Source organism: Mustela nivalis, assembly GCF_964662115.1.
Source record: "Mustela nivalis genome assembly, contig: HAP1_SCAFFOLD_2886, whole genome shotgun sequence".
Classification (NCBI taxonomy): domain Eukaryota; kingdom Metazoa; phylum Chordata; class Mammalia; order Carnivora; family Mustelidae; genus Mustela; species Mustela nivalis.
Window position 1 is genome coordinate 11,559 of NW_028133779.1, and position 26,981 is coordinate 38,539.

The window sequence follows — 26,981 nt, forward strand, 5'->3', positions numbered from 1 at the left end:
TTCTCATCTCAAAATATTTAATTTTGTTTTGAAAAGGACACATTCCCGGCTTCCCTCCCTGCCACTTCACTCCAGCCCACCAGCAGCGACACATTCGCACGCACACACGCACATAAGGCCAATGGGCTACAGTCTGCTTCTGCCCTCTCTGGCTGGGAAGAAGGGGTTTCTCCTTGCCTCCTTCCCCCAGCAAGGGTACAGGGGAGAGGGGCCCGCTGGAATGCCAGCTCCCAGGGGAGGACGCAGAGCCCCACACACTCTACCACGTGCACTTAGAAAAATAAAACCAAGTGGTGTTCTGGCATGCCCAACACCGTAAGATAGCAATATCCACCTGGAAGTCATCTTTGCCATTTTCTAGAAAAATTTATTGCACTTAATTAACAGATGTTAAAGGAGCTCTGGGGTGGGGCTTTCCCATGAAAACCAGGGGTTCCTGGCCCCTTGAGTTACAGGGAGCCGAGCTCCCAGGGCCGTGGATGGAGAGCTGCCCGGCACGACGGAGCCCTCCTCTGCTGGTTCCCAGGCCTGCCACCCCGCCTCAGGCTGGAGGACGGTATGAGCTGCCTGCCCAGGGCCCCAGCAGCCCCCCTTAGCAGGGCGGTGCTTACCCAGAGTCAACGGTCACTGCCCAGTGCCCTCCCCAACCTCAGGACCCGGACAGGCAAACCCCTTCCTTTGGCCAAGGGTAAGAGTCACCCAGGTCCTCCACAAGGTGCTAGCCATCATGAAAGCTCTCTCTAAATATATATATATATATATTTCTATATCTAGATATACATTTATTATATGTATATTCTTTCAACATTCTTTCAACACTCATGATTTGTCTGTTCTGAGGTTGCAACGAGGCTGCCACGAAGCTGAAGACAGGGAGCTCAGGGAGGCGAGCGCTTCCCAAGCAATCATGAACCGAAGGGAAGCCGAAGCCGTTCACACCGGCTCCCCTGGCCTCCCGTGCTCCTTAGAGATGTCACAGATCTGAGCACAGGAGCCACACTCTTTGGCTGTCAGCCCCAAGGAGGGAGTCAAGGAGACTCCCAACTCCGGACGGATACTGAGCAGGCAGCAGCCCTCTCCTGCTCCAAGCACCCGTTTCTTAGGCCTGGGAAGGAGACACGCTTTACCTGAACGCTCCTCTTCCCCCAGATGTCAATCTTCCGTGGACCCTTCTCCCTGTCCCTGTCAGGCTCCTGACTCCAAGGAGCTTTTCTGAAGGAGGCCAGCAGCCCCACTCTTTCCAAGTGAGCACTTTGGGAAGGATCCAGACACCCACTGCTTGGCGGGGAGGAAAAAGGGGGGCACTGAGCAGGCAGAAGGTGAGACGGAGAGGGGAGACATCAGGCCATCATTCTACCCGCTGGCGGGGGGTAGGGGGACATGGACACCAACCAGAGATTAAATGTCCACCCTTAAAACAAAACACAACACAACACAAACCGTATACTTTCTGGCCAAAGAAAATGAAGAGCATTTAAGCTGGAGGCTCTTCTACCAATTACAAAATGAGAACTGCCCTACTGGTGGGTAGCCAGACCAGACAGAGAGTGCCCGGGCGGGCAAGCTGCCCGGGGCAGGACACGGACATGCCGGATGCGATGGCCCTGTTGTGGTTACAATAGAGTAAGAGTGAACACGGTTTTTATAGAACCACAAAGTCAAAATTGGGAGGGAGGGGGGTGGCCTCCCTTGGCCTCAGGGACCCTTGTCAAGTACCCGGAAGGGCAGGTGTGCAGGTCCCTGGAGGGCCGTGGCATTCCCCTGGGGTGTGGCCCATGACCAGTGCATGGTTCCCCCCCGTCTTAACATCTGTTAGGAAAAGTCTTTCAGGGTCAGGGCCCAGGACTCAGAGCCACCACTTTACATAAAGCCAGTGGTAAGCATGACAAAGTGCGCCTGTCGCCTCTGACCCTCTTTACCACAGGCTACCTGCCCTGAGCAAATAAATACACCCATCTCCAGGTGCCCCAGCTGACCACAGTGCGCAGAGGGTTCCAAAGCTTTCCTCAGCGAATCTTCCAGGTACAGCCGAAGGATGACTGAGTCCACGTACACAAACGAAAGGAGCAGCTGTGAGGTAGTGGGGCCACAGCTGCAAGGACCTCTCCCCTCCACACGGCAGCCAGGCTCACGTGGGCAGCCGGTGTCTCCTAGGACACAGACTCAGGGGCCCCTAGCCCCACCAAATGGCCCAAGAGCTAAGCTGTGACTCCTATGATCCCTCACTGGGTCCTGCGGGCGGACACTCCGGGCAGCTCGCGTTGGGGAAGAGATCCCAGAACAAGAACCGGGAAGCCCTCCTTCTGTTTTTAGGGAAAGTGGACGACTCTGGCCTGGCCCACACTGGAGAGCAGAGCAAGAAAAAAAGGGAACTTCTTGGGAAACATGCCCCAGCTCTCCGGCCACAGTGTAGGGGGCCGTGGAGGCCGGTTTTCTAAACACCATGCGAAGGGGCATCCTGGCTCCAGGAAGTTAAGCTTCCTAGGCAAGGGGTGGAGGGTTTCTTTTAAATCCAAGATCTGAGCATGGTCACTAGGTGAAAAGAAACAGCAGGTTCCAAGGCCCAGTGTGGTGGGACAAAAAAGTTTCAGGTGGCCTCCACGAGTGGCCTGGATAAGAGGAGATGAAAAGGCCTCCCTCTGCACTGTGGGCGAGACTCGGAGGCCAGCCACCCTGGGAGGCCCTCCTCCAAAGCAGATCAAACAGGGAGGGCCCCTCACCAGGGCCTCCTCCCTGGCTTGCAGGCCTCAGAAGAAAAGGGGTGTGGGAGCTAAGAACGGCTGGGTGCGCTTCTGCGGCAGGCCCCAGACCCACACCCCACCCCAGGCCGTGCAGAGACGCTGCTCCTGTGGCCTGGCCCGCGGGGGCCACGATGGAGGAGCTGCTTTGTCTTTCTACCTCCGAAAGAGATGGGAACGGATGTGCCTCTCAAAGACTTTCTGGGGAGGGGGAGGTGGGTGACAGATAAGCCCCACCTGAAATGCGCCCTGCTACCTGAGAAGACGTCGGGCGACAAGGATCACGACTCATTCCATGGAGACAGGCTCAATGGCCCAGGCCGGAGACCGAGGGAGAGTCAGGGAAGCCTGAGCCCCCTGTGAAAAGAGATCTGTACCCCAGAGGTGCCCTTCCGATTCAACTGGGACATCCGAGAACAGAAACTAAGGCTGATTCACCCGTCTACGTAGATTCTCTCGCACCCCCACGGGGGAGGAGGCTGGCCCCCCAGAGAAGTCACCACGTGCGCTGGCCATGTGATAATGAAGCTTGAACGTGAACGCTCCCGGAGCAGGTGTGCCACCATTCGACCATGACGAGTCATAAGTCTCCACGCGTGTGTGGGGTGTCAGGGAGCCCCCAGGCAGAGGTCTGAGGTGCAGGCGGTGCTGCCCAGCGGGGGCACGGGTTACAAGGGCCCGTACTTGGTCTCATACTTGGACACGATGGTCTTGCACTTGCCCACCTCCTTGCGCAGCTCAGCCACCTCCGTCCGCAGCGCCGTGTTCTCCTTCTCCAGGAAGGCGGCCCGGATGGTGATCTGGTTCTCCTTCAGGCGCCGGGCATCCCGGGACCGTTTGGCCGCCACGTTGTTCTTCTTGCGTCTCGTCCAGTACTTCTCGTCCTGTGGGCAAGTGTCCCCCGTGGGTGTCTCCTCTCGCCCCACGAGGAAACCCGTTTCCCCTCCTGCCAGCACCCTGCGCCCCAGATTCCTCTTGAAACTCACCTGGTGCCGCCAGCCAAAAGCTTGGACCCCAGGGAAGGAGCTGCAAGTGCCAAGGACACCGAGGGGCCCCCCCTTTCCCCGGAGAGGTGGAACAAGCAGCAAGGTCGCCGGGTGGGATATGCAGGGGAGGAGAGGGCACTCGCTGCTCACCGGCTCTGGGCTGCTTCAGGATAAAGCACCGTCCACACCCTTGCCTCACCTCAGCATTCCGGTCAGGACTAAGGGCCTATGCCCTGTGTCCAGTTCCCGGAGTTTAAATCTCCTTCCACGCAGGGGAACCGTGGGAGCCCCTTAGCCTCTTACTGTCGCCTGTCCCTCATTTTTATGATGCGGGACAATAACAGCGACTATGACACAGAGGTGTCTCGGGAGTAGACGAGTTCCCGTGTACAAGGGGTTTATGACAGTGCCCGGCATACGATAAGGACCACACAAATGTCCACCGTCTTCGCTGTCACTGTCACTGAAGCCTCAGAAACCTATGGTTATTTCCGCCCCACAGATGAGGCATCTGAGGCCTGGAGAGGTCTAGGTGGCAACGTGGAGTTTGAACCCAGGTCTGCCTGATTCCAAAGCTTGGAGGAAATAGGTTCCTTGGAGTTTTCCGTAAGAAAGGATGGAAAGACTACAAAATCCTCCTCTCCCTCCCACTCTCCGAGTTCCTACAAAAGCATCAGCTTAAAAGCTGCTTGCTCTTCCCTGGGGATGGCAACATACAACCATCTTTTGTCCTTCAAAGCAAAGGCTTGTTCAACCCCAGTTCCTGTGGCCTAGTGAGCTCCTGCCCGAAGGCTGGGCCAAAGCCAGGGAAGTGAGAACATCACCATGGTGGCGGCCAGTAAGAAAAGACAGAAGCTACAGGGAGTCGTACTGGGGCCAAATGTTACCTGACTCCCTTTCTTTCTACCAACTGCTGCAGGATATGGCTCTGTGCTCTGAACTCATGCCTTTCTAGACGGTGTCCACAAGGAGAGAGGGTCCGCTGCATAAAATCAAATGGGAGGCAGCACAGCCGCTCAGCTCAGACATCAGCTTACCTTCTGCTCATCGGGGACAAAGACCTTCTTGGCCTTTTTGATCATGGGCTGGGGCTTCAGATCCTCCTCTGCAAACTTGTGCTTCCGAGGGTTGAAGAGCTCCCCGCCGGGGACACTGGAGAGGACCAGGTCAGCAGGGTCAGGATTGAAGTTCACATCCACCTCCACACAGTTGGGGTCAATGGGACTGGGTGTTTCCCTCTCCTTTTCCAGGGAGGATTCTGAAAGACACAGAGGCAGGTGGTCCCCAAATAGTCCACTGGACAGCAAAGGCTCATGCCCCACACCTAGATACCTGCTTGAATCTCAAGGTTGCCCCAGCCACTGTCACATGCAGGGAAGAAAAACCAGCACAGCATCAGCCCCCAAGCTGGCATAAGTGATTCAACCCAAGAACACAAATATGGAAAGAATTCTTTCCTGTAGGAACAAAATGCTCAAAAGGAAACAGAGGCCCTCGAAAAAGACAGGATTTTCCGATTGTTTTCTTCCCCCCAGAAATGTTAAGCAAAACATTAAGTCATTATACCCCCTTAACTTCCTGTGGTTTCAAGTTCTCAAATAATGAGAAACAGCTGAATTTCTCTGTGAACTATTACGGGCTAGGGATGTGAACAAGGAAATAGCTTCCATTTTTGAATCCCTCGAGATGTTATCAAAGTGCTCATTCAGCCTTAGAACAACTCTGAAAGGCAGACAGGTGTGAACCCTCTGCTATAGATAACAAAAATGAGGCTCAGAGACACAACCTGGTCGTCCCAGCGTCACACAGACGGTAAGTAACCGAGCGACACTTTGAGTCTGGGTCTGGCTGACTCTGAATCCTTGTTCTTCCTCACCCTTTCTAGCTGCCACTCTGTTGTGGACCTTGGATAAAAGGCACTTTCAGAATTCAAAGGTTGTGTGTTACTAGAGATAAGTCACAAAAAAACAACAAAACATACCTTTGGCCTGCTCATCCCATGCTACTGGTAGAAGTACACAAAATATCTGGTCGACAGATATTTGTTAACGATCTATCCTATGCCAAGAACTGTCCTTGCAAAGACAAATCAGTGCACAAAACAAGTACAAATCCTTGCCTTCGTGGAATGTTATTCTAGCGGGGGAAGGTTGACATTACACAAGATAAATTAAAAATATCTGTAAGAGTGCTGGATGCCATGTGGCTGTTCGGGAGAACATTTCAGCAGGAGTGAACGTCAAATGCACTGGGATGTGCACAGGCAGGCGGCGGTATTCAAGAAACCAAGAGGCAGCCACTGTAGCTGAAGAGGAAGGATGGGAGGAAAGGGTAACAGGACAGGTCCAGAACACAAAATGCAGACCTTTTAATCCCCAGAAAGCAGTGGTTTTCAATAGGGGATGATTCTGTCCTGCCAGAGACGCGTGACCACATGGTGGCGGGGGTGGGGGGGGGGAGTCCGCTGGCATCTCGTGGGTAGAAGCCAGGAATGCTGCTAAACATCCTCTAATGCACAGCCCCGCTCCTCCCCCCCACCCCAGCAAAAAAAAATTATCTGGTCCAAATGTCAACAGTGCCAGTGACTCTGACTTTTAGCCCGAGATGGGAGAAGCTGCTGGAGGGTTCTGAGCACACAGGTGACCTGATGTTTCACTGGCTTGTGTGCATAAACTCAGTGGCTCCTCCTAGACAGGGTTAATTACAAAAAGGGCTTGAGATAAGGAGAGCGAATGACCAGGGACCCACATGGTAAGGATGGGAAGGCCACAGCTGCCAAATCCTACACCCACAAGGCAAACAGCCAGGGGGCCAGAGCCCGACAAGCGGGACTCCCACACCCTGCTGGGATGAGCGGGGTAAGTTGTGCGGCGGAACCTACAAAGGCTGAACATCTATGTGTCTGATGACCCAGCCCCGCGGAAGTGCACAGATGTATTTACCAAAGGACACGCGTGTAAATGACCACGGCAGGGCTGTGCATAACCTAAAACTGGAAATGCCTCAAACGCCCATGAGCCACAGAATGGAGAAACATGGTATGATCAGACGATGGAGTCTTTCAAGCGAGTGAAATGAACAAACTGCTATAGGTATGAAATAAATTTCCTCACAAACTTGAGGAAAAGCAGCTAGACGGGGCGGGAATTCTCCTTTCCTTTCCACCATGTGTTCAGTCCTTCAGTATAAAACTTACTTTACCTGTATTGTTTTCTTCTGCCATAGAGTACTCCGTAAGTATTTTTTATAAATATATAATTTATATGTGTGTTATGATGCTAGCTATAGGCACCTATAAATATCAGACTGCGAACATAATTATAATAGACAAAACAAACATAATATATAATATATACACATACGCAATTAATATACAATTCCGTGCACCTTTGGTGATGGAGATAAGGAGTGATTACCTCTGGATAGTCATGACTACATTGGGGGTCACAGGGCATTTCTGGGACACCAACAGAGTTCTATATCCTGATTTGTGTGGTAGTTACACGGGTGGATTCACTCTGTGAAGATTTGCTGGGCTGTGAAATGGGTACTTTTGTATGCCAAAAGTTTCATTAAGAAGACTTACTTAGAAACAAAATCAGATCACCTGGGTGACTCAGTTGGTTGAACTTCTGACTCTTGGTTTTGGCTCAGGTCATGATCTCAGGGTCGTGGAATCTCGGGCTCCGCGTTCAGCTCAAGAGTCTGCTTGAGATTCTCTCCTTCCCTCTCCCTCTGTCCGGCCCCCTCCCAACTCTCTCTCTAAAATAAATATATAAATCTTAAAACAACAAAAACAATGTATCAGAGGCAAACACCACCTTAGGCAAACTGCCTAAGGCATAAAATGAGGACTCATTTCCAGCTCTGCCCCCTACCCACACACGGACCAGCCTTCCGGGACAAGCTGATGAGCACAGAAATGAGCGGCCCTCCAACAAGAATTCAGCTGGAATCAGCTGAAGTCTTTAGATCTACTCAGTTTACAGGAAAAAAACAGAAAAAAAAAAAAAAAAAAAAAAAACAAGGGGCAGAGGAACATGTGAAATGGCACTACAGGGATATGGACAGAAAAACCCAGCATGCGCAAAACTATACAGGACCAATAACTCAGTGTCTTCAACAAATGAATTGCAAAGAAAAAAAGGAGAGGGGATCCCAAAGATTACAAAAGATTTAAGAGACAGAACTAAATGAGATCTGTGTGTCTTGTCTGGATCCTGATTCAAACAAACTGTAAAACAGTAACTTTTTTTTTTTTTAACAGATATATTTATTTGAGAGAGAGAGAGAGTAGGTGTGCACACATGGGGTGGGCAGAGGGAGAATCTCAAGCAGACTCCCCAGTGAGCACAGAGGCTAATATGGGGCTTGATCTCATAACTCTGAGATCATGCCCTGTGCTAGAATCAAGAGGCAGACACTTAACTGACTGAGCCACCCAGGCACCCCTCTAAACAGTAACATTTCTGAGACAACTTTTTGGAAATTTGAAAGCTTATGGCTATATTGTCAATTTCTTATGTAAAACTGGTAGTTTCGTTATGCTTTTTAAAAGAACCCTTACGTTTTACAGACATATTGAAATATGTACAGATGAAATTACATAGTATCTAGGATTCTATTTTATTTTTTTCTTAAAGATTTTATTTATTTACTTTTTTTTTTTTTTTAAAGATTTTACTTATTTATTTGACAGAGACTGAGAAAGCACAGGCAGGGGGAGTAGCAGAGGGAGAGAGAGAAGCAGGCTCTCTGCAGAACAGGGAGCCCAATGTAGGATTCAATCCCAGAACCCTGGGATCATGACCCGAGCCAAAGGCAGACACTTAACCATCTGTGCTACTCAGGCGCCCCAAAGCTTTTATTTATTTATTTAAGAAAGAGCGAGAACAAGTGCATAAGAGCAGGGGGGCAGGGAAGGGCAGAGGGAGAGGGAGAAGCAGGCTTCCCACTGAGCAGGGAGCCCAATTCAGGGCTCTATCCCAGGACACTGAGATCATGACTGGAGCCAAAGGCAGTCGCTTAACTGACTGAGCCCACCAGGAGCCCCTAGGATTTGATATTAAATAATGAGGTGAGAGACTGGGAGAAGTTATGGAATACAAGACTGATTAAGAGTTAAGAATTAGGAAAGGTTGAGTGATGGTTACATGAGGGCTCATACAGTAGTCTCTTACTTTTGTATTTGAAGTGCTTCCATAATAAAAAGTTAAATAATAAATAAATAACACTAGAGCATGAGAATTCCTTGGGGGTGGGTCCCTTGGGTTCCAACACCAGCTCCTGGGATCCTTCTTGGGAGCCATCAGCCTGTGTGTGCCTATAACTGAGCCTGCAAAAAACTTTGTAGGGCCCCCAGAGACAGCGGCCATGCCTCCTCTGAAGCGTTCATGCCTAGGAGGAATGAAAACCAACCCACCACCCACCCCTTTACAAGAAGTACAAAAGAGAAACGAGAGAATCAAGAGTCCCAGAGATAATGTCTGTCCTGGTAGCAGGGCAGTGCCTAAGCAGTAGCTGGCTATGGGATCAGGCACCCTGGCTGCTTTCACCACCTACCAGCTATGTGACCCTGGGCAAGTTACTTCTAGTTTCCTCACCTGCAAAACAGGTATTAGAGTATCAACCTCGTAAGGTTCTTGTGAAGATTATGTGTTAATGCCTGCCATGGAGTAAGTGCTAAATAAATGTTAGCTACTAACATTTATTGAATGTTAACTAAATAAATAAATGATTTATTTATTATTTATTTAACTAAATAAATGGTACTACAACTACTACTACTACTATTATTATTACTATTACTACTGTCTGAGCTTGCCAGTAAGCTTTGGCAGAGCGCATGTGGAGGGAAAGAGCAGAGCTGAGGAAAAGCAGCATGGCATCTCCATCCTGTAAAGCCTCAGACTTCAAGGGCTCACTCCACCGGCCCAGTCACCTGCAGCACCCCGGCCCACAGCAAGGCGCCGACTGTGCTGTGGCTGCTCATTTCGTCTCCAGCCTCAGGGACTGTGCTCCAGGGTGGGGTGCAGAGGCTCTCTCCACGCTCTAGGCCCACCAGGATCTCCTCTGAGAGCAAGGCCTCACTGGGTGTGCGCACTCAGTGGCCCTCGGCGGGAAGTGGGCTTCTCTGCAAGGGCCGGGCGGCCAGGCACCCACCTGTGCTGGACGCGGTTTCCGAGGGCTGGAAGACGGCCGCGGAGGAGGACGGCGGGGAAGCCGTGGAAGAGCTGGCCGACTCCTTCCCTTCCAGCTCAGCCACAGGCAGCAGCAGGTTCTGGGCCAGATGGGTGGGGCTGGCGGGGATGCCGTTCTCCAGCAGGAACTCATCCAGGTCCATGTACTCCAGGTGGAAAGACTCGCCGTCATAAGGGATGGTCTTGTCCCAAATGGGTGGCATGAGGGAGGCTGAGACGGCCATGGTGCTGGCTGCTGCAGCCTCGTCTTCCTCCAGCTTTTCCTTCCCCTTTTCTTTATCTGCAGACACAAAATCTGTGATGAGACATCACACAAGAGGGTCATTCAATCTCAGGAGGTGAGCTGTGGGCCTCTCGGGGCTGACTCCTCTCCATCTGAGCCCCAATCCAGACCAGCAATTTCGAGAGCTCGCTCTGCTCTCCAGTGATAACCTGCTATTTGACCGAGGCCCACAGGTCTCCTTCAGACATGGCTGCATGGCCTTGCCCAGGTCTGGCCTTCCCAGAATGTTCTCCACAAGTTCTGGGGTCTAATGTGGTCCTAGGATTAGTTCAAAATAGGCTTTGGCATGGGCATCTACAGGAGAGAGGCTTCAGGGAGGAAATGGAGTTTCTGATATCTCAGTATTATTTTAGGAAAGGGTATTTTAGGATTCTTCAGACCAAGAACTTCGTTGTTCTGTCCTGTTCCCTCAAGCCAAGCTTCTCCACAGTAACCCAGCCTTGGGCTTGAACCCCAGTTTTGCCACCCACTTGCTTTGGTGTGTGATTTTAGCCATGTTACTTAACCTCTCCCAGACTCAGTGTCCTCCGCCATAGATAAGAATAAAGAAGCTTCTTTGGTGAAGACTAGAGATAACATTTTTTAAAAAGATTTTTATGTAGTTATTATTATTTTTTTAAGATTTTATTTATTAATTTGACAGACAGCACGAGTAGGCAGAGAGGCAGAGCCGATTCGAGGCTGGATCCCAGGACCCTGGGATTATGACCTGAGCCGAAGGCAGAGGCTTTAACCCACTGAGCCACCCAGGCGCCCCTTAAGATTTTTATTTTTAAGTCATCTCTACACCTAATGTGGGGTTCGAACTTAATGACCCTGAGATCAAGATTCGCATGTTCCATTGACTCAGCCAGCCAGGTGTGCCTCTAGAGACAACATTTGAAAGTGTCTTGTACGGTTCCAGGCACACAGCAGGCATTCGCTATTCCTGTGAGCTTGTTGAGGGCAGGGACTATATCTGATTAATTTTAAAATTAATTTTTAAAATCTTTAAAAAAAAAAAGTAAATAAATAAAATCTTTAAGAAAAAAATAAAATAGAATCCTAGATACTATGTAATTTCATCTGTACATATTTCAATATGTCTGTAAAACATCTCAAGGACCACTGCAGAAGCAAGCTGAGGGAAAACATGCATACTGAATGAAAAATGCGGGGTTCGCAAACTGACTCCCTTTAAGTTTACTGGATAGAGAGGGCTTGGAGCTGTCTTTTCAGGACCTTTTTCAGAGCAACCATTTCAAGAGGCTGCTATCCCTGAATAAGCAGAGAAAACTAAAGGCAGGTTTTCTGGGAAGAAGGAGTGGAACCGAAGAAGAAAAGCTTTTTCCAAAAAAAAAAAAAAAAAAAAAAAAAGAAAGAAAGAAAGAAAAAAAGCTTGTTCCCATTCATAGCAAAACTAATCAATTAGTGGGGACTGGTATATACCTAATTCTCTTAGCCCAAAAGCTATGTACAGAGGTATGTAAAAAAGGGCAAATTAAGAAAAAGAGATGAAAGAAATGTAACCCGGTTAGAAGGAAATCAAAGTGACAGGGAGGCTAATCAGGGAATCAAGAGATAAAATCATGACAAGTTCATAATGGGCTTTCAAATTGAGGGAGACAACTTTGAACTCTGGATTCTGAAGTGAAAAAGAGAAATCAAATATGATTATGTTGGAAATAAACCAGTCATGCATGGACTCTTAGACCACAGTCAGCCAAAAATCAGCCTGTTGGTTCAATGAAAATGGACACACCCAGTGTGTTAAAAAGGTGGAGGTTTTGACAAACAGAATTTGGTCATGGCTTCTAACCTGAATTGTTGCAACTGCCTTCTGTACCAAGCTTTGGTTTAAAACCAAATGGGAATTAAGAAAGCCAAGCTTTGGTGGGCTGGGTGGGCAGATATCCTCCTTGTTCTCCTCTGAGATACTGACCCTACATTCTATTCAGAAACGACTGTGACCCATGTCAGTGGCATCATGGGGATCAAAAGAGGCAGGAAAAGGGAAGAACAGATAAACAACCATACTGAAGGACAAGTAACAATAAGTTCCAGGTTTTATCTGGCGTAAGCAATTAAACAAATACATTTTTAAAATTTTTATTCTCTTATTTTATTTTAAAAATTCATTTCTATTTTTTATTTATTATTATTATTTTAAAATGATTTTATTTATTTATTTGACAGAGAGATCAAAGGTAGATAGAGAGGCAGGCAGAGAGAGAGAGGGAAGCAGGCTCCCTGCCGAGCAGAGAGGCCGATGTGGGACTTGATCCCAGAACCCTGAGATCATGACCTGAGCCGAAGGCAGCGGCTTAACCCACTGAGCCACCCAGGCGCCCCTAAAAATTTATTTTTAAAGATTTGTTTTACAGATTTTATTTATTTATTTGACAGAGAGAGAGACAGCAAGAGAGGGAACACAAGCAGGGGGAGTGGGAGAGGGAGAAGCATGTTTTACACCGAGCATGGAGCCCAATGCAGGGCTTGATCCCAGGACTTTGGGATCATGACCAGAACCAAAGACAGATGCTCAACAACTAAGGCACCCAGGCACCCCAAGATTTATTTATTTTAGAGAGAGAAAGAGAGCACCAGCAGGAGGGGCAGAGGTGGAGGGAGAGAGAATCTCAAGCAGACAGCACCCTGCGTGCGGGGCCCGACACCAGGCTCGACTGCAGGACCCTGAGATCATGACCTCAGCTGAAACCAAAAGTCACACACTTAACCGACTGCACCACCCAGGCACCCCTAAATTTATTTATTTATTTATTTATTTATTTTTAATTTTTTTTTTAATTTATTTGACAGACAGAGATCACAGGTAGACAGAGAGGCAGGCAGAGAGAGAGGAAGGAAAGCAGGGTCCCTGCTGAGCAGAGAGCCCAATGCGGGGCTTGATCCCAGAACCCTGGGATCATGACCTGAGCCGAAAGCAGAGGCTTTAACCCACTGAGCCACCCAGGCGCCCCTACCCCTAAATTTATTTTTAAGTAAGCTCTACGCCCGACGTCGGGCTTGAACTCAAGATCCCAAGATCAAGAGTTGCATGTTCTGTTGACTGAGCCAGTCACACAACCCAAGAACATTTTAAATCAGTGTTTTCCTAATTTTTTATAAATTATAATCAGAGTTTTAATTATAGGAGTTGGTAAAGGACTAGGTCCATCACAGAGGTCATAGGGATGGATATCAGTGGATGCCAGTGATATGGTAAAAAGCACCAGACCGGCGGAGAGCTGTAAGGCCTAGCTAGGTGACCTTGAGGAAGCATCCTCACCTTCTGAGCCTCGGCTTTCCTCATCTGGGAAGTGGGGATAATATCTTACAGGATCACTACGAAAGACTAAATAGATTATTATCTAAGTGCTTTGTAAGCATTATGCAAATGTAAGGTAGAATTACTGTTTCCGATGGTTGCTGCTTGGTAATCTTGAATAAGAACCTGAGAGATGTGTACACCTGTCTCAGTGGCTTGTCTCATTCCCACATCTGGAACAAAGCATTGCCTTCAAAACAAAGAAAAGGGTCTGTGGACATGAGGTTTCAAAGCAAGAGGGGAGAGCCTGGCCTTACCTGATGTGCGTAAGCTATTTATAACTCAACAGTGGCAGCGTCAGAGATGGCAACCTCAGAATGCATCCCGGAAACGAAGAGAAACAGCATTTTTAAAAAGAAAAGTAATTCCTCAAAACAGGCAATTCACAGACGGCTTACTCCTTCCCAAATCCTGAACTACACTGATGGCTCTTAGAAATTCAAAGATCTCAGATGGAAAGCATACCTCCGTGCACCTAAACCCTCACAATAGGTGGCACTCCTCCTGTGCCCCGAACCTCCCGTCCTCAGTCCAAAAAAACAGAGCCAAACCTGCTTTCCACACAGGCTCCAGGGACCTCTGTGGCCTAGGAAACAAGCAGCAGCCCAGCTCTGCTACAGTGACCCCAAAGTCTAGGGTCAGCCCCAAACAAGCGGGTGAAGGTGCCACAGCGGCCTCATTCTGACCCTTCTCCCTCTACCTGACTCGCCCCAACCTCTCCCTGGGAAGGCGCCTCACATCCCTTCTCCTGACACCCCTCCCCCACCTCAGCAGCAGAGCAAATCTCCTGGAGCACCCAGTAGCTGGGGATACGCACACGCAGGGATGAAGGGAGGTCCTCCTCCCAGGTGCAGGAAGTCCACATACAAAGACAATCCGCCACCATATATCAGCGCTCCTCAAACTTTAGTGGACTTTGGAATCACAGAAGTGGGGTGCTCCTTCAAATGCAGATACCTGTGCCAGCAGCCGCAGATTCGGGGGCGAAGGGTGGGGCCCAGGAACCAGCATTTTAAACTAGCATCCCAAGTGATTCTGATGCCGGCATTCCCAGAGAAGGCGCCCTGGAGCATCCTTTAAGTGGGAGCCTCGACCCCCACCGGCCTCCTCAGTAACCCTTACCCACGTCGCGCGCGCTGGGAGGCTGCCCGAATGAACCTCCTCAGTGCGACCCCACCCCACCTCCTCCCTCCTGCCCCTTCCCTGCCAACCCCCATCTGACCTAGCCTCTCTCCAGTCGGCCCGACCTTCTCTTCCCACTCCCTCGCCTCGCCCTCCAGGACCCTCCGCAGGACAACTACACCCTGACCTCCGACCTCCCGGCCCCGCCCTCGCAAGGCCCCGCCCCTGCAGAAACCCCGCCCCCAGGCGCGCGCGGACCCCCTCCCCTCACCGAGGCGCGCCTCCCGCGGGGGGTTCTCCATCAGCTTCTTCAGGACCAGGGGGAAGGAACCCGGCAGGCCCCTCTCCCCAGCTGCGCGCCCCGGTCCCGGGCCCGGCCCCGCCTGCGGCTCCACAGGCGGCTTCTTTCCGCCGCCCGCGTCCGACATCGTGCCCCGCGCTCTGCTCGCGCGCCTCGCCTCCCCCGCCCGCCCCCCGAGATGGGCCAGAGCCGTGCGACCCGCAGCAGCTGCCGACACGGGCAGCTACTGCGCAGGCGCCCAGCGGCACCCCCACCTCCCTCCATCCCTACCCCGCCTGCGGACAGGCTCTGGAATATTAATTATTCATGAGGCCAGGCCAGCTTCCCCGGATCGCGGCTTCGGATTGGTCCGCCCTGTAAGGAGGGCAGGCGCAGCCTTCCGGGCCGTGATTGGTTAGGCCGCTGGGGTTAGCGCGGCACGTGCGGGGCCAGGTGAGGAGAAACGCCGGAGACCCCGCCCCGTCCGCCCCTGTGTCACCTGATTGGCGCCTGCTGGAGTCAGCGTCATGGGCCCTCTTCGACAGCAGTCCCTTTCCCTCAACCCGCGGTTTCACCTTCGCCTCCCTCTTCATAGCCCCCGCCCTTCTCCCTGACCACCGCAGCCGTTCCCCTTTCCCTCTCATTGCAATCTCGCCACCTCCCGGACGCGCCCCTGAAAGGAAGCGGGGCTGGGCGTGGCCAGGCCGGCCGGGGGAACCTATCAAATCGCCCGCTCGAGCCGCGCGGCCGTCCCCCCGCGGATCACGTGGAGCCGCAGCCGAGTCTAGTGGGAAGGGGGGAGGGAGAAGAGGAGGAAGGCGCGGTGCAGCCAATGGAGGGCGGGGGCGGGGCCCGGGGCGGCGCACGAGGCGTAGCACGTGCGGAGCTGCGACGGGGAGGAGGGGGGGCGGCCCTTTTTGTTCCGGGGACTCTGCCCAGGGTCGTGGGACAGCAACGCAAAACCCAGCGCGCACCCCTCCTCCTCCGCGAGCCAGAGGTTGGCTGAGGGCAAGGCGTCAGGCGGCGACCTGCCCTGCCCGTTGGGTTGGCCCGAGCTCGCTTGGTCGCTGCTGCGGGTGGGGGTGGGGCAGGAGGGGGTGTCAGGTTCCCCACGGATCCCGGTTTCTGGTGCGGGCGTGGCAGCCAGATAAACACTAGCGTGGAGGGAGCATTCTTGAGCCCCGCGGGTGGAGAGAAAGGGCCGGCCCTGTGCCAGGGCTCGGGTACAAGCTTCCTTCCTCCCACTTACTAGCTTATGACCTTGGGAAAGTCCAGTGGCTTCACTTGCGCCTGCTTCCTCATCCATAAAATGAAGGGGTTGGGCTAATCTGTAAAATCCTAAACAGCTCTGCAATTCTGTTCCTCTCTAGGACTTTCCCTTCCTTTTCCTAGGGAAAAATGAAACAACAAAATTCTTTTACACAGGGTACACTTTGTGGGTGAACGTCCTCTTAAAACACAAATCCTCCTAGGAATGCCTCTGGAAACCTGTAAAAGTGTAAAATGTGAGCGGGTGCACAAATGGCGGAGGCGGTAGAGGAAGCTAATCCCAAAGAGCGCCCAGAACTTTGTACCTTATTAGAGCACAAATCACCCTCTGCTTTGCCCCGGAACAGTACTCCACTCTCCCTGTCTAAACTCCCCGGGTGGGGGCGGGGAGGGGCTTTGGCCTGTTTATCTGGTTTCTCACCAAGGAGCCAGGCCATCCAGTAGTCTGGCTGGGGAGCGGCAGAGTGCTGTCCTTGGAGCATGGTGTAGGTGTGTGACCGACAACAGCCTGCCTGAAAGCTGTCCAGCTGATGCGATCAGAATTTTGCTGGGAGTTGAGGAGGAAAAAGAAGTTGCCCCCCACCCCCTAGCCCGCTCTGGACACCTGGGTGGTTCAGTATGGTTAAGTGGCTGTCCTCAGGTCAGGTCATGATCCTGGAGTCCTAGGATCAAGTTCCGCGTTGGGCTCTTTGCTCAGCAGTGAGCCAGCTTTTCCCTCTGGTTGTGCTTGCGTTCTCTCTCTCTCTGACAAATAAAATCTTTAAAAAAAAAAAAAAAAAAGAGAGAGAGACTGAAGAAGAAGTTGGGCCCCTAAGCAGGCCTGGAAAACAAGAAGTTTGAAGGGATTCTGGGAGATGGCTGGGACACGTGATGGCATCTGACTCCAAATTCAAGTTCTTACTGCTATGTGCATTACACTTCCGTGGCCTCTGGCTCATGCCTCCAGCCAACTGCTTCACATCTCCAGGCCACCTTTCCTGGTATATCAAATGGAGGTAGGGCAGGGTCTATCTTTGGGATTTCCATAAGCCAATGCACTGCACAATTGTAAACCTGCAACAGATGGTAATTTTCATAATTTTACTAAAATTCATGGGTACATATCCACTGCTTGTGGTGTACGTGGATTCTGTTTAGTAGAAATACTAAATTATGCACAGAATATCTGTTGACTTGTTCGTGGGAATTATGTACATGACTAAACAAAGATATCTTTAGGGGGTACCTGGCTGGTTCAGCTGGTGGAGCATGGGACTCTTGATCTCGGAGTTGTGAGTTCGAGTACCACATTGGATGTAGAGATTACTTAAAATCTTAAGGGGCACCTGGGTGGTTCAGTCATTAAGCATCTGCCTTTAGCTCAGGTCATGATCCCAGGGTCCTGGGATCAAGCTCCAAGTTGAACTCCCTACCCAGCAGGAGGCCTGCTTCTCCCTCTCCTACTCCCCCCTGCTTGTATTCCCTCTCTTGCTGTCTTTCTTCCCATCAAATAAATAAAATCTTTAAAAAAAATCTTTTTTTTTTTTTTTGGGGCGCCTGGGTGGCTCAGTGGTTTAAGCCACTGCCTTCGGCTCGGGTCGTGATCTCGGGGTCCTGGGATCGAGTCCGGCATCGGGCTCTCTGCCTCTCTCTCTCTGCCTGCCTCTCTGCCTACTTGTAATCTCTCTCTGTCAAATACAAAAAATAAAATCTTTAAAAAAAAAAAAATCTTTTTTTTTTTTTAAGATTTTATTTATTTATTTGACAGATCACAAGTAAGCAGAGAGGCAGGCAGAGAGAGAGCCCGGGGAACAGGCTCCCTGCTGAGCAGAGAGCCCAATGCGGGGCTTGATCCCAGGACCCTGGGATCATGACCTGAGCTGAAGGCAGAGGCTTTAACACACTGAGTTACCCAGGTGCCCCAAAATAAAATCTTTTTTTTTTTAAAGGTGTCTTTAGGAGACACTGACCTAGAGGTTTTCAGAAACAAATTTCAAAGTGTTAAAAAAAAAAAAATTCAAAGGGTACCCCGAAGAAATTGACATGAACCCTTTTTAAAAATGGCTGGTTTAGGGACACCTTGGTGGCTCAGTTGGTTGAAGGACTGTCTTCACCTCAGGTCATGATCCTGGAGTCCTCGGATGAGTCCCGCTTCGGGCTCCTTGCTCGGCAGGGAGTCTGCTTCTCCCTCTGACCCTCCCCCTTCTCATCCTCTCTCTCTCAAAACAGAAACAAAACCCAAAAACCTAAAAAAAAAAAAAAAAAAAAAAAAAGGCTGGTTTGGCCATGGTGAGACTTGTTGCATTAGAGTTAAATGTCTATTTTCTTGGCTAATATGACATTATTGAAGGGGGAAACAATTTTCAAGGTATTAGAGGAGGATTTGTGATCATTTAACAGTGGAAAGTTATAACATTTCTTTATAACAGGGGTGGGTATAGTAGGAAGGAATAAAGATTCAGATTTCTTTGTAAACTACAGTTATCCAAAAGGCATAATGTCAACTCCATTTACCACCCTTCCTGGAGCAACTAACGTAACAGGCGAGTGACACTTGTGAGAAGCAAGACAAGCAGGTGGGGACTTTAAAACTCAGTTTTGAGGGGCACCTGGGTGGCTCAGTTGGTTAAGCGACTGCCTTTGGCTCAGGTCATGATCCTGGAGTCCTGGGATCGAGTCCAATATCAGACTCCCTGCTCAGCAGGGAGTCTGCTTCTCCCGCTGACCACTCTCCTCTTATGCTCTCTCTCTCTCAAGTAAATAAATAAAATCATTAAAAAAAAAAACACACACACACACACAACTCAGTTTTGAGGGGCTCCTAGGTGGCTCAGTCAGTGAAGTGTCTGACTTCGGCTCAGGTCATGATCCAGGGATCCTGGGATCCAGCCCTGCATGGGGCTCCCTGCTCAGCAGGGCGTCTCCTTCTCCCTTATCTCTCTGCCCCTCCACCAGCTTGTGCTCTCTCTCTCAAATAAATAAATAAAATCTTAAAAAAAATAAAAACTTAGTTTTGATTCCATTCTCTTTTCATGTCCTGACACTCCCCAGAAAGGTTTTTCTTTTCTTTCTTTTCTCCTGGATAGCCACAGGGTAAATGGTGTGTCACAAACACTGCGGGAACATTACAAACATGTCCTTTCTCGTGCTTGCTTGCAAGCTAGGGGCTTAGCTATGTTGTGGGCTGGCAGCATGGAGCAGCACCACCCTGGAGGTGGGGTGAGAGCCCTTACACTTCGGGCTTCCTTCTCCAGCTGACAGGAGAACTGTAATAGCTTCTGTCTACCCTGTTTCATATCCATCAGTAAAGTGGTACCAACAGCCTCACCTCATCCCTTCTCAGAGAGCAGGAACAGATGTTGTAAGAATTAGGTGATTTCCATAGTGTGTGTGAGCCCTACGAAGTAAAAGAACTCCATAAAAAGAACATGTCAGGGGTGCCTGGGGGGCTCAGTTGTTGAGCCGCTGCCTTCGGCTCAGGTCATGATCCCGGGGTCCTGGGATTGAGCCCGCATCGGGCTCCTTGCTCAGCGGGGATCTTGCTGCTCCCTCTCTCACTCCCCCTGCTTGTGTTCCCTCTCTGGCTATGTCTCTCACTGTCAAATAAACTCTTAAAAAAAAAAAAAAAACAAGAATATGTCATTACACGGTTAAGACTGTAAAGGTGTGAAGTGTTACCTCAGTGTTCTTTCGTGGTGGGTTTTCAAGCAGTGACTTTTTTTTTTTTTTTTTAAGATTTATTTATTTATTTGAGAGAGACCGAGAGAGAGAGAGAGAGACAAGCAGGGCGAGTGGAAGACGGAGAAACAGGCTTCCTGCCACTGGGCTTTACCGACTGAGCAACCCAGGCACCCCGCTGCAGTGGCTTTTTGAGGGAAGCACGGTTCCGGGGGGGCAGTGGTTGAATTGTGGACTTGGGGGCAGGCCTGGGTTGGGTCGCCCCTCAGCTGGTGACTAGCCACATGGCCTTGGGCAAGCGACTTCTCCTAAGCCTCCTGTTTGTCTCTCAGAGACCGAGGTGGATGTGCTTACCTCACAGAGCGGTTATGAGGATAATGTGTGAGAAGCAACCTCAAGTGCCCGCCTGAACAGTGAATGTCACAGAGTGGGTGGGCCTCCGCACTTCCCCTTCGTTCAGGTTGTGTCAGGTCAGGAGTAGAATTATTCTGGGAGGCTGAGTTCTAGAGTCAAAGCTACAGCAGAGCACGGATGTGAAATGTCCCTTTTTCAGAGCGAGACTGGCTCTAAATTCTCTTTAGTGTTTCAGAAACCTGCAAACCAACCCCAGTTAAAAATGTCATTGAGGGTTGCCTGGGTGGCTCGGTTAAGCATCAGTCAGACTTGATCTCAGCTCAGGTCTTGATCTCAGGGTTGTGAGTTCAAGTCCCCCATTGAGCTCCACACTGGGCATGGAGCCTACTTAAAAAAACAAAAAACAGGGGCGCCTGGGTGGCTCAGTGGTTTGGGCTGCTGCCTTTGGCTCGGGTCATGATCTCAGGGTCCTGGGATCGAGCCCCGCATCGGGCTCCCTGCTCCGCAGGAAGCCTGCTTCCCTCTCTCTCTCTCTCTGCCTGCCTCTCTGCCTACTTGTGATCTCCGTCTTTCAAATAAATAAATAAAATCTTTAAAAAAAAAAAACAAACAAACAAACAAACAAAAAAACTTACTAAAAAAACCTAATTGAGCATATGCAAAACAAGTGCCTTTCATGATGCCATTCAGAGTATTATTATTTAAATTTGAATTTCAGAGGAGCTGCAAATCCAGCCCAGGAGCCTTTGGCCAGGTAGTCCCACAAAGATCCATTTGGCCACAGAGTCGGCATCCAGTAGGACAGCACCTCTTCCAATCTTCTGACTTTACGGAGCATGGTGGGTGTAGGTTAAGAGCAGGACAGTGAGAAGGCTTCCATCGAGCTCTCAACAAAGTCCAGTTATCTGTGGGCCTCGCCCAATGCAGGAGAGCACAAAACTTTGTTCAGGGTAGTAACTCAGTAAATATTTGTTGGCTCGTTTTGTTGGCAGGGCTGGTAGGAAGGTTGACAAAATCCTTCAGAGCCAAGTCCTATACATTTGGAACGTTATTAGCACGAGATCACAGTCACTGTGTTGATTCACAGTGGAACCTAGAATAACAAATGTGAGCCACCCGTGATGGCAAGTCCCCAGCACAAGCCTGGCCCATAGCTCGCATACCTGTGGCGGCGGAGCTCTGGGCTGTGGTTTGTACCTTGGTCTCAGTGTGTTCTAGGGGAGAAGTGGTGGGTGGAGCTCTTCACTAACTCCTGCCCATCTCTTCAGTATGAGTTTCCTGTTTGGCTCTCCTCTTGTCCACTCCCAGTGTTCGGATTACAGATGGAGAGCTGTCCCAAGAGTGCCATTTCCAGAGAAGCCATCACCTCCAACCTCTGCCACATCTCCACAGCCACTGACAGCCATGGTTTCTCCGGGGAACGCTGCGTTGATGGTGCTGTGGTAGGGTGTGGGCTCTGGAGTCAGACCATCTGGGTTTAATTCCTACTTTGACTACTTCCCTAACTGTGTGACCTTGGGCAAGTTACTTAGCCTCTCTGTGCCTGAATGTCGAAGGCAAACAATTCAGGCGCGCTGCCGAGGAGAACTGCACTTGGCACCTAGCAAGTGCTCCGTTGAAGTTAACTCTGCCTAATTGCATTTTGGGTTGTTCTGGGAACATTCCTCCCCACCTGCTGCTTCCCGAAGAATAGTGGGGGCGGAGGCGGGGTGGGGACTTGCAGGCAGGGATAGGACAGCTTCACTCTTCTTTCTGCAGGTATCTCCAACCTCACCTCTTCCTTCTCTCCACCTTGCTCCCCTTTGACAGCCACGGTGCCTTTTATTGCTCAAATACGTGTCTTTCCCGACCCAGGAAAGGGCCTTTGTGGGTGCCGTTCCCTCAGCCTGAAAGTTCTCGGTGTCGCTCACTCTCCCGGCCTCTGTCCCAATGTCACCCCCTCAGAGAGGCTGGCCCTGACCCTCCTCACTACTGACTGCCTGTCTCTCCCCACCGGAAGGCAAACACAGGCGAGGGGGCAGTGTCTGGGTCATTCACCCCCCCAGCCACAAGTGTAGCAAACACTCAGTAAGCGATTGGATGACTGAAGAGATCTTGGAGAATCCGGGTGGGAGAGGAGGAGGCTGGCAGCGGGCAGAGCTGGGTTGGAAGCCTTGATAAGTGTATGGCCCTCCCTTTCCTGAGCGTTCCTTCTCCTCATTATGGAATGGCTAATCATAAGGCCCTTGCAAAGCCACTTCACAAATAGTAATGAAAATGCTCACACTCGAGGAACCGGGGCTCTTAGAATCAGGATTCATTCCCGTGGCAGCCTAGCCTTGGGTCAGGCTCATAACCCTTGGCGAGGGGCAGCCTGTCAGTTTCGGACACAGGTGTCAGTTTCCCACAGGAAGGGACTGATCAAACTGATCGCGTTTCAGGGATGGGTGATGGTGGGGAAACAAATAGGAAAGAAGGATCCGAGTCCTAATGTGGGAGCCAAGAAGAGAGGCTGGGCACACCCTGGCCCCGGGGGCATCTGATCCCTCTGGGTGCATTTCCTCCCCATTTAGGAGTAGTCGGATTAAAGGAGCTAACATGCCCGGTAACGCTGAAAACACCCCCTCCCCCACCCGCGCCCTCCTTTTGCCTGAAAGCAAACTTCACACTTTCTCAGTTTCTCTCAGGTTCCGCCAGGCTGGGAATGGAGGCAACCACATGGACCTTTCCTGAGGCCAAGCTCAGGACAGCCCAGGCTGCATGGAGTCTGGTTTTTGGCCGACTTAACTGAGTCCTCCAAGGGGAGGACGCCCAGGCCCTTCTAGCGCGCCCCTGACTCTGCCCTAGCGTTATTCAGCCCCTGCTCCGGGCAGCTCGGCGGGCACCGGGTGGGGGGTGTGTGTGTGCAGACAATGGCACCGTGCCCCGGGAGGCTCGGCACGCGTTTCCAAGGAGACAGCCGTGTGTGTGTGTGTGTGTGTGTGTGTGTGTACCCACAGATTGCAACACCCAGTTCTTTCAAGGAGAATATCGGCGGGAAGGAGGGTGGAAAGAGAACGGAGGGTCAGATTACAAATAGGATGTTGGCGGAAGGCGCGCAATGCTAGGCCCAGTGGCTTTGTCTCTCGTGAGGAAAACAGTGTAGGACTTTATAGTTTGCAAAGGGTTTCCTCGTAGGGTAAATCATCAAATCCTAGCAATACACCCGTGAAGCAGGCAGGCTTTGTACCTTGTATAGGTTGGGGGTGGGGACCTGTCAAGGATGCTCTGCTGGGTGGCTCACAAGGGATTCTAGCCAGAAACTCTCTGAGGCGGGTACCCTGCCCGTCCTGCTCCAAATGAGGGTCTTGTTCAACCTCTGGGTGTGGGTTCCTGCCGCATGGCTCCCTGCAAAAGAGGCCTGAGTGACCAAAGCTGGCAGAAAAGTTGGGGGCCAGCCTCAGAGCAGCTGAGGCCCAACATGTTGACGGAAGGATAGGGTGTAAAGATCTAACAGTGTGGGTGAGAGAAGCAGGGTCTTTCCAGAAGCTGGAGAAGAAGGTGAGAAAATGTACAACAGAACAGAATCACCTCTTGGAAGAGGATCCCCTGGAGAAGGGGCAGCAGTGGAAACACGAATCATCCTAGGAATCAGGAACCAGAGACAGAGGGGAAACTGAGTCAGGACTCGGGGTCCAGACACCCTCTTTCACTGGACATGATTTGTCTGCCCTCAGGAAAGTCAGTCAAACTGGTGACCAGAGTGAAGGACCACCAGGTGGCCATCGTGACCTGAAGCCAAGGGAGGCTTCCGTCTGGTCAGCTCTGCTAGAGAAAGTCGACTTGATTAGGGGGACCAGAAAGTCGTGGAGGTCTGTGCAGGCTGCTGGGGGGAGGCCCAGGGGCTGCAAGAGGGAGAGGGAGCATCTCAGAACTAGAACCGGGAGGGAGAGGTGTCAGGGAGGACAGGGGCTCGTGAGAGCGCACCTGGGATTTTGCACACTCTGCAAGGCTTGCTTCTAAGATTCCTTCCCAAGATACCCTCTGCAGGTGACCCAAACGTCACCTGAGGCAGTCACTGGGCTGGAGAAAGTGGGGAGTTTGTAAACAAGCCTCAGTCTCCTGTGCAGAAACCACCCCTTTGACACCAAAGCAAAAGGTGAGCAATCCTAAGGGCAGGCCTGCTTTCTGGGGGCAACTAGCTGTTTCTCTTGTCTTCTTCCCATTGAGGTCAGATGCCAGGGTCGGGGGACCCAGGGGGAGAGACCTTATAAAGTACTTGCTACATGACTGCCGGAAATTCCAGTTCTGTGTAGTATATGTATCTTTTTTTTAACCAAGGGATATTGGTTTTCAGGTAGATACATTTATTTTTATAGAAGATACGGAGAGGGATACCTGGCTGGCTCAGTCGGAGGAACATGCAATTCTTGAGCCCTCAGGGTTGTGAGTTGGAGCCCCACCTTGGGTGTAGAGATTACTTAAAGATAAAATCATTTAAAAAAAAAAAAAGAAGAAGAAGAAGAAGAAGAAGCTGTGGAAAGTGGGAGCTTTGAAAAGCGGTGATGGTGGGTGGGCAGCAGGCAGGAGTGAGGTCTTTGTGGGGTACACTAACCCCTTTAGCTCTTCAACCTTTATTCCCTCAACTTATATACCCACTGGCATCTGTCATTCCCATGGGACCTCATGCTTCTGACCCTCAGTAAGATGCCACATGGGGATGAGATAAGAGGTGGCGTCGGGCTCTGGTTCATGACCCTTGGACCAACCCAGCCATACCAGCCAAACTGATCTTCAGTCAGAACGTGCCAGCTCTTGGAGAGGCTCTGCCTGAGAACCTGGGCGAGTCCCCTCAGTTGTTGGACCCCGATTTTGCCCACCCACAGTAAGCAGCAGGGACTTTCCGGCTGGTCCCAGGGACCAGCTGGGAGCCCGCGGCCAGAAGCTGCTGCCACATTTCAAAAGCTTTGTTATCCTGGTCCAAGGAGCAGCACCCCGAATCGCCCCAGAACCCTTTTCTGTCCAGCTGAGAGCTGTCCCTGCAGAGCTACTGGCCACCAGCTGGTCTCTGTGCATGCACCGGGCCATCCAGAGACACCCTACTTTCCTTGAGTGTCTGGGGCAAAAAGGAAACCTTTTGCCTTCGGAAGGACTTCTAACTCCACTCACCCACACGGCTGTTCAGAGATGCTAAGAAGTCAGCTGCGGCTTCTCTGCCAGGCTAAGCTGAGGGTCCCCTGAGAAGATGGGCTTCTCCTGGTGAGCAGCTGGGGCCCTGAGGCTACAAAGGCATAGGAACTGCTTCTAGGATCCCTGCCTCTGGGGGGTGGCCCGACTGTCCCAGCCTTCAAACCACAGGGTGTGGTCTGAAGGGCCTGGGCCCGGAGCTCTGTGAGAGAGCCCGCAGGGACCGTGCTCTGAGCTCGGGGGGCCACTGTCCCCCGCTCGGGCAGCACCTCCTCCCTCCCCAAGGGATAAGAAAGAGGGCAGGGCCTGTGGTGTCTGTCCTCTGGCCCCAGAGTTTGGGAATGGCTAAGAATCCTTTGGAAGGAAGTCCTGTGGGGACAACCAGGCTCTGGTGATGAGACAGACACAGCAGGATGAGGGAGAGCCCGAGAAAGCTTCCCCGAGGGGACACGTGGGGCTCCGAGGACAGCCGGGTGCCTTTAAAGGTGCATGTGGATTTTGAGCCCTGAGGACCGGGGTGTGAGCCCCTGACATCTTGGAACAGAAGACGTTTGGAGATTGATGTATCAGGAGGGAGCACCCTGAGCCGGCCGGCCCCCAAGTCTGGCCAGGGGCTTGTTTCTTAGGGCAGAGCTCAGGAGACACCTGGGGCGGGCTCCGGCCCTCTGTCCACGGCCTCCTCCGCGGGCTCCCCGGCCCCGTGTTTGCCTGTGTCTCCTAGGAACTGGGGCTGCGAGCCTGTGGTCCTGTTACATAACAGCTTCCATCCCATCCAGGGGTTCAGCCCTCCAGCGAGCGGGAGCCGAAGCAGGCGAACGGAGGAAGGAGGAAGGGCTCTTCTCCAGACACCGGAGACGGGGCCCAGATCCACAGACTCCGCCAGTCCGCCGCCACCCCAACGCGCAGAGGGAGGGAACTTAATCAACAGTCAGCCTTCAGCGCATTGTCCCAGCAGGGCGCTCTGGTCCTGCCCTCACCCCACGTGAGCACAGCACCTGTCAGTGGCCACACGCTGGCGCTGGCCGCAGCTTCCCAAAGGCTAGCAGGCCCAGGAGGTGGCCCCTGAGTGGCAGAGACGCTCCCCACTGTGTCCCTTTCTGCACCCAGCCCTGCTCCTGCCCAGGGAGGGGCCAGGGGCAGACCCCGGCCGGGGACCCTCCCCAGCTTGGAGATGCCCATCCTGCCACCGTGCCTGTGACTACCCCCCCCCGCCCCCGCTCCAGGGTACCTGGGCAGACGGCCAACGCAGGCCACCCCCGTTCCTACCTGTCCTCTTCTCTGGCCAAGGCAGAGAGTGCTCCAGCAGGGACTTGAGGACCTCAGGCATATCCATGGCAGGGGCCACTCCAATCCGGTCGCAGCTCGACATGGCCCGGCAGGAGGTGCTTGCTCGGGGGAGTTCAGAAGCAGCTAGAGAGGCAGGAGCTGGCCCGGGAGCCGCAGGCTCTGGAGGCGGGCGGGGCGGGAGCCCGAGGCAGCCAATGGGCAGTAGAGGCCCCGGCCCACCCGTCCACCCCCGGCTCGGCCACCCGCCAGCTCCGGCTGCAGCCAGGCCTTCCCTTCCCGCTGCCTGGCAGGGCGGGCCTGGCCCTGCGCCAGCCGCAGCACGTGGAGCCCCCGCGCCAATCCTCTGACGGAGA

At 51.9% G+C, this 26,981-nt stretch overlaps 1 protein-coding gene across 8 annotated transcripts; it reads right to left on the reverse strand.

Moving 5' to 3' along the window:
• TEF (TEF transcription factor, PAR bZIP family member) lies at nucleotides 1–26,885 on the reverse strand. Of its 8 annotated transcripts, none has more exons than XM_082751328.1 (4): nucleotides 26,608–26,885; nucleotides 9,887–10,219; nucleotides 4,762–4,982; nucleotides 1–3,622 (listed from the first exon to the last, which is right to left on the reverse strand). In XM_082751328.1, exons 1-4 carry the CDS (start codon nucleotides 26,708–26,710, stop codon nucleotides 3,407–3,409), a joined length of 873 nt encoding a protein of 290 aa, XP_082607454.1. In that variant the 5' UTR covers nucleotides 26,711–26,885; the 3' UTR covers nucleotides 1–3,406. The 8 variants fall into 8 exon arrangements, with proteins under 8 accessions (XP_082607454.1, XP_082607455.1, XP_082607453.1 ...); XM_082751329.1 differs by having other exon boundaries at nucleotides 9,887–10,204; nucleotides 26,608–26,883; XM_082751327.1 differs by lacking the exon at nucleotides 26,608–26,885 and adding an exon at nucleotides 15,416–15,592 and having other exon boundaries at nucleotides 9,887–10,204.
• Nucleotides 26,886–26,981: the final 96 nt, after the last annotated feature.

Excerpts from the sequence above, each read along its gene's own strand:
- TEF (XM_082751324.1), bottom strand. The coding sequence starts at position 15,064 with ATGTCGGACGCGGGCGGCGGAAAGAAGCCGCCTGTGGAGCCGCAGGCG. Across the intron at positions 4,983-9,886 it reads GGAAACCGCGTCCAGCACAG|AATCCTCCCTGGAAAAGGAG; the intron begins GTGGGTGCCTGG and ends TGTGTCTTTCAG. Across the intron at positions 3,623-4,761 it reads TTGTCCCCGATGAGCAGAAG|GACGAGAAGTACTGGACGAG; the intron begins GTAAGCTGATGT and ends ACTTGCCCACAG.